The 7,100-nt window shown below is 48.7% G+C and overlaps 1 protein-coding gene across 1 annotated transcript; it reads right to left on the bottom strand.

The window, feature by feature from the left end:
* Positions 1–304: 304 nt before the first annotated feature.
* Positions 305–6,327, bottom strand: HMOX1 (heme oxygenase 1). Its single transcript, XM_014964361.1, has 5 exons — positions 6,170–6,327; positions 5,723–5,843; positions 2,765–3,256; positions 2,089–2,197; positions 305–1,038 (listed from the first exon to the last, which is right to left on the bottom strand). The coding sequence occupies exons 1-5, from the start codon at positions 6,199–6,201 to the stop codon at positions 902–904; spliced, it is 891 nt and encodes a 296-aa protein (XP_014819847.1). The 5' UTR covers positions 6,202–6,327; the 3' UTR covers positions 305–901.
* Between the last annotated feature and the right edge of the window lie 773 nt (positions 6,328–7,100).

Below are 7,100 nucleotides of genomic sequence, written 5' to 3'. Positions count from 1 at the left end.
ATAGAACAGCAATCAGCTCTTATGTACGGTTTCCACCCCTTAAAAAAAGCTTTGTAAGCTCACAGAATTTCATGTCATTTCTAGAAATAGAGACCAGCGTGTAGGAGCTGCAGAAACCTGCCCCAGCTTGTACCAGGTTATTGTTAGCACTGAGTGGGAGCCGAGTCTGGCTCTGATGGTAGCTCCCACTTTCGTCTATTGTCATGTCTGTGGGGGCAGCAGCTCCAAAAGACATAAAACGGGGAGGAAGAAAGACACCTCCTTTCTCCCCAGGTAAGGCTTTAATAATAGGAAACACCAGGCCTGAAGACTTTACATTGAAGTTTATTATGTGTATAAATTAATAACCAGACAAGAGAATGACACGGTGTCTTCAACAACCCTTTTCTGCTTTTTTAAAAAATACAAACAAAAATGATTGGTAAAAGAATTAACAAAGACCTACTAGTGTCATATAAAACAGTCTATAATGCACAGGAGCCATGTGGCTCCACAGAAAAATGATCACAGTATTATCTAGCAGTATAAAAAAATCGAGCAAACAGCTCAATATTTCTGAGGAGAGACAGACGTCAAAGCTGGCTTTCTGATTCTGGAGGATTTTTGCAGGCACTCTCTAAAGCAATGACAATTCTTGGCCATTGTTTTTAGCCTTTTCTACCCTTAGTTTTTGGTGACAAAGTTAGTCTCTGAGAAGAGCTCACACCAAGCACGGGAGGGACTTTCCCTGACCCCCCTTACAGCGCACTCTTTGATTTCTGGGGAGAAAAATCTCCTAATATTAGTGGCAGAGCCGAGATCACAGTACCCAGTCACAGGGAATTTCTCTCACAAGGACTGGGGGAGGTGGATTAGTTCAGGATGAGGGAAGGCACGGTGAGAAGGTGAAGGTCCTGCTCCTTCACATGGCAAATAAGCCCATGGCAACCGTCGTGGCTAGAAAGCCAAGCGCCAGGATCCACCGCACCAGGGGAGTGCTGGGCATCATGTCCGTGTGTTTCCGCTGTGTCCTCTCACTCTCTTTCCCATGTGCTGGACCTAGATCAAATAGGGAAGGGAAAAATAACAGGTGAATGAGAAGAGGTTGGGGCAAGAAGCTGCAGGTATGCTATGCTTGCTCTGCCTGGTGCCGGAGGAGACCCAGCTGGAGTTGTCAAGGGGAGAAGGAGGAAGCCCAGAGCTCATTTGGGCTGGGGGAAACAGCAGCAGCAGCAGGTTCTGCTCTCCTGGGGTAGGCAAAGAAGGGAAGCAGCAGACCTGGGAATCGCAAAGGCTTGCAACCCCTCTCCCTTTCTCTCCTTACAGGCTTATAAATGCACTGCCCGGCTCCATCAAACCCCTGATGTGTGCAGAAGACAGCAGAATACTTCATTACTCTCCTAGAAACATCTGAGCCTGCTCCTCACTCAGTTAGGAGCCTGACTCCGTGAGAAGGGATCCCTCTGCTTGCAGCAGCTGTCCGGGGTTGGAGCGTGCCAGTAGATGGAGCTTTTTCAGTTTTGGAAAACTGCTAGGCAGCCCATACCTCCCCATGTCCCAGCCGGTTACATTTCACCATCCAGAGCAATGCTTACTATAAGCTCAGCACACTTTCAGAAGTGTTTTTAGTAAATACTTCTGGAAGGCAGGAAAATAACCAGAGGGAGAGTTAGTCCAATAGGAGAGGCTGTTTGATAGGGCTGTGGGTCCGGAAAAATCTTCTGTCCGCATCACAGCGCCATGGCTGATTTGCTGGGCCCCAAATTGCAGCCTTTGCTTCTGCAAACTTGAGGCCAGTTTTCCCTGTGGTAGAAACTCACGTGGTGAATGAACCTTACACTTGCTAAGAGAAGGAGAAGGAACTCTCTTCTTCTAAAGTTCCCTCATTGACACTGTTTCTGGAGAGCCCTCATGTCTTATCCCTCCTTGGTCATATCTAGAATAAGCTTTGCACACCAGGGCCTCTCCTTGCACTACCTACTGATGGCTGGAGAAGAGACAGGGCAAGCACCTCATGCTTATTTCTCAGTGGCTTTGACAAACAAGAACAAGGAAGGGAGGAGAACAAAACAACAAGGTGTTAAACACCTGCTCTTAGAAGTGTCTTACCATGCTCATATGATCTGTTAGTGTTCCTTGTGCGAAGCTCTCCCGTTGGCTGCACAGGGTGACCGTTCTCCTGGCCCTTAGACACCAGCTCCTGCAGCGCCTCAAACACCTGAGAACAGGGAACATTGTCTCATTATGTGGCCTCCTCTTCTTCTTTCACTGCACCCCTTGCCCCTGCCCCAGGCACTTTAGGAACTAGAGGAAGACACAAGTCCAAGTTTCCTGGCACTTTTTGCGCAGAACATAATCTGCCATGTCAGGAGCATGTCTTTCAAACTCCTTGCTCACTTTACAGGTCCTCTCTGAAGCTTCCAGCTCAGGAGAAGGCTATTGCCCATGTTTTAATGGGAAGGAAAGCAAGGTGCCTGTGGAGGTGTACTACAGAGGTAGGACAGATAGGTGGTGATCCCCACTCCCAGTATAAGCCCTCATTCATGTCTGAATAATGGCACTCAGAAGAGACTGAATTCAAACCCTAGGGGAAGGAGAAGAGTTTTTCAGAGACCAGCCTTTTACTAGGCTGGACAAATGTAGCCATGCAACTCTGACTAGCTTGCCCCAATCCACAACTTCCCATAATCTCCACAGCAGATATGCTGGTTTTGCCTTTCCCCTGTGGCTGTTATGTTGTTTGAGAGAGGATGTGGGCAGGCAGGGTTGGCTGGTTGTTACTCACCTGTATATTTAACAGGAATGCTTTCTTGGCCTCCTCCAAGACTCTTTTCTTAGTGGCATGATCCATCTCAAGGGCATTCATGCGGGAACGGTAGAGCTGCTTGAACTTGGTGGCGTTGGAGACCCCATCGAAGGTGAAGAAAGCCAGCCCTTCTCCCGTGCTGGGAAGCTGGAGGGCCTTTTGGGCAATTTTCTTCAGCACCTGGCCCCCAGACAGGTCTCCCAAATACCGAGTGTAGGCATGGGCCACCAGGAGCTCTGGGTGGTTCTTGCCTACGTAGTGGAGCCTCTCAACGTATTTCTTAGTAGCCTCAGGACACGGGATCTCTTCCCTCCAGTTGCTGCCATAGAAGTACTGCAAGTCTTCCTCCAGGGCAGCTTTCCGGTGCAGCTCCGCCGGAAAATACACAGGGGCATAAACTGGGTTGTTCTTGTTACGTTCAATCTCTTCCTCCAGAGCAGAGTAGATGAAGTACAAGGATGCCGTAACCAGCTGAAAGAGAGGGAAGAAGATGAGCTACAGGTGCATCTGCCCGTCTTCAGGTTTTAGGGGCAAATCCTACTAATGCAGAAGTTACTCATGGCTACACAGCAAGTACGAGTCATGCCCATCTGTGATGTTGCAGGTTTCCCATGTGGAAAACAGACTTGCAAGGTGCGGTGAGGCACCATTTAGCCTTTCCCCTTCTGCTTGAGGCAGCATCAGGTAAGACCTAAGCCCTTTCCCACAGATACTGATCTTACCTGCCCTTAAAAGCCACTGCCTTCACCTTCAAGTTAAAGGTCTTGCAGCTTGATGTAATGGAAACTCCATTGATGTAATGGAGCCCTATTAAATCATGCCTGGTCTATTCTCCTCATTCCCTCAGTCAATAGCGAGGGTATTCCCAAAGGTATATTTTCTGCTGCATTGTTCAAATCTGAATGCTTCAAGATGTGGCTTCCCCTTGTGGGGCCTTGTGAGATGATGACACACCCTGTTTATTTTTCAACATATTCATCATATTGGCAGCCCACCATCCTGGGAGCTGAGGCACCACCACTCGTTTCTTTCAGACTTGCGAGCGGGGTTGCCTCCTTGGTTTCCCCGAGGAGACAAGATAAAAGGGGGCTGGAAGCACAGCCTGCCTCTGAAAGATGCCTTTGTGATGAAGCGCTGCGAGGCTGTGTGTTCCCCTCTCTATTTTGAAACCATTGTTATTGTTGTTTTTCCCAGCTTACGTGATACTTTCTTCTATCTGCCAGCTTTTCCACGTGGCGTAAGACAATCTAGCTGTGTTCTTCCCTTCCCCAGGCGTGCTGTTTTCAGAGGCTGTATACATATTTACACCTACACCACCCCTTCCTTACACCGGAATCCCTCAGCAGCAGCAAAGGCTAAATACACCGGAATCCCTCAGCAGCAGCAAAGGCTTTAGCCTACATGAAGGCATTGTAGTATGGGTGAGTCAGGTTTGGGGGGGGGAGGGAAATCAGGCTGATGGCAGGAGGGAAAGCACTTTACTCTCCCACAAAGCCATCAGTTTGGCAGTTAAAGAGTTGCCGCTTCAACTTTTCCCCACTGTGCCAGCAAATAGGACTTTGATAAGCACACAGGCAGTGGCTTGGTTGTTGGAAACAAATATTCAGATTCTGGGGAATCACGTGTCAGGGCAGATATATAGGTTTGCCAAGAGAGTAAACAAAAATAGAGGTTTTTTTTAAACAATAACCTGTTATCCAGCTTACCAGAAAAGAAACAAGATACAGGAACATTGGCTAACAAATTAAGAATATATAACTTGACTGGTTGTTTTCAGAGGCAGGTTAGAGAGTTAGTGGGAAACATGGCTTTTGAAAACTGTCGTTACTTTTAAAAATTGACATCACATCTCACTCCACATCTCGTTCAGCACGTAAATACCTTCTATTTTTCTTATTTATCTATAAGGACTTTTTACGTTATTGCCCAGCCTGTCTCAAAGTTCACTGCCTGACCAGTGCCACATTACTAACAGCAGGAAGTCAGCACCTGAGATCAAATTTATGCTTGACTAAGTATCCTGAATACCACCTGTCAGAAATAAGTAGTCTTTTTCCTACTCTTGTGGATTTATTTGCCAAGGAACAATTCAACAACAAAGTAATTAAGCCCCAGGTTGGATCAGTAGCTGTTATTTGCAAGCCCATGCGTCACATCCTATAGCCTCCCAGGAATTTCTGGCCCAGGTGTGTGCTGGTTTTGCTCATGGCTTTGTTATGTGGCTCAGATCCCAGGAATCACGTATCTAGCCAGGTTAGGTGCAAACTAGTATCCGCAAATGTTTCTCTTTTATCTTAAGCAACAGGCTCCTACCTGTTAGTGGCAGACGTGGCTTGCTCAAACTCAGTCTGCTTTTGAGTTATTATTGTTCACAATCTCAGCTGTGGTATACCCCAAGTGACAACTGAAACATTGCAGAGTTCATTGCCAGAGATGATCCCACAGCCTCATTTTCTCACTATTCCATCACTGTTACTAGCTGTAGCTGCTTAGAGGGTTGTGAGCTTAGTATTCTCCAGCTTTTTGGCATTTCAGCCACTCGTGTATCTGCATAGCCATACCTCCATTAACTATCATTGCCAATAATTAACATGCAGGCATTTATGAAGAATGAAAAAAACAATTACATTAATCCCATCAACCTCTTTGTCTTTTTATTCTGTTTCAGCTTCACCTTTTTATCCTTGTTCACATTTCCCTCCTGATACGCACAGTCCTGCCCTGCCTTCTACAAGGGGAGCTGGTAGGATCTTAAGGTGCTGGAGTTTGAGGAGCGTGTTTTGCGTGGGAGGTGTTTATACCTCACAGCTGTAATGGAAGTGACCTCCCTCCTTGTGCTGTCCACATTCTTCCCCCTTTAGTCCCCATGCAGCCTGTCTGATCTGTGTATTTCCTGGCTAGGAAATTCCATCCCCAAGCAATGCTGCTACCAAGTACCTTAAACTCGTGGAGTGACACCTGCCCCCTCTGGAAATTCTTCATGAACGGCGTGTTCTCCGCCTGCTCGTGCACCTCCTTGGTAGCTTCCTTCAGCAGTTCTGACAGGTCCTTGGACATGCTGGGGAACAGCAGCAAAAACAGATGTCAGTGTTATCGCTCTCCTCTGGCAAAATGCATCTTAGATCTCTAGGAAAAAAAGGGGGAGCCTGGGACGGCAGGAAAAGGAGCAGAGCATTCCCGAGAGCCACGGATGGGAACCAGGGAGCACTAGCATCCCGAATGCTGTCCCGAGCGAGGAAGACTGACAGACTCCATCCAGAGGTGAAAGCAGGAGCATGCCGTTCCCTGCGGGGCAGAAACAGGAGCAACATGCCTAAAAGCAAGGGGAGAAACACAATACTCTTCTGGCAAAAAATTTCCCTCTCGTTCCTGTCCCGCTCTTACCTTTCGGAGCTGTGTGTCTGGGAGGTTTCCATGTTTCTCCACTGCGTTTCACTCCTCCGCTTCCCTGCTGCTTGTTCTTGCTCGTGCTTTTCCTCCTTCCCTGCTGCTCCCGGGACAGCGAAGCCTCTGAGCTGGGAAGCCCGGATCCTGCATCCAGCTTTATATTGCCAGGCCACGTGAGCAGCCAAACCGCTGACCTCAGTTGCGAGTACAAACTTCTTGCAACACAACTGCACTTCCCTTCCCAGCCTGGCTGTCACCCTCTCCTCCCCTGCAGCCCCGAGGGACCAGAAGGAAGTCACCTGATGCCTCTTGATAACTAAGCACAAACAAGAGGATGTCCAGCAACTTCTCCTTTCAGGGTGCCTGGCTCCGTAACCCTTTCAGCGCAGGGCCCGTGGCAGGGAGAGCCCGGGTGCTAGAAGAGATGCTCATTGTGCTGGGGTTGGACAAGGAGGGATGGATTTACAGAGCTGGGGCAGGGTGGGCAGCCTCTTCTTCCTACACCCCAATCTGTGTCCCAGCTGCACCCTGCCTGGGAAGCTAAAATAGCACCCGCCCTCATTGTGCTCTGACAGGATTCAGGTGTAAATGTCTTATCTCCCATGATTGTGCACATCTTCAAGGAGTCTTTTGGGTAACATGGTACTTGTGGGGCATGGGATGGAGAGCTCAGCACTGCAGGTTAGGAGCGTGCCCACTTCCCGACAGGGAGCACAGCAAGCACACTGGGGTGTGTACCAGCTGTGGGCACCCAGGTGGATGCTGTGGCACACACATCCACCAGCTCTGGTCTGCAAGCTCCAAAAGTGCCCTTGCAGAGTGCCTGGGCACTGGGGAATAAACCCTGTCACTTCGCCCAGAGCAGCACAGGTGTGCCAGCACCGATGCACAGCCAGATCCTTTCCATGCTGTCTTGCACGTGGAAAAA

Source organism: Calidris pugnax, unplaced genomic scaffold (genome assembly GCF_001431845.1).
Source record: "Calidris pugnax isolate Ruff unplaced genomic scaffold, ASM143184v1 scaffold44, whole genome shotgun sequence".
NCBI classification, from domain to species: Eukaryota; Metazoa; Chordata; class Aves; order Charadriiformes; family Scolopacidae; genus Calidris; species Calidris pugnax.
Note: the sequence above shows the minus strand (reverse complement) of the source record. Positions and strands in the feature narration are given on the sequence as shown.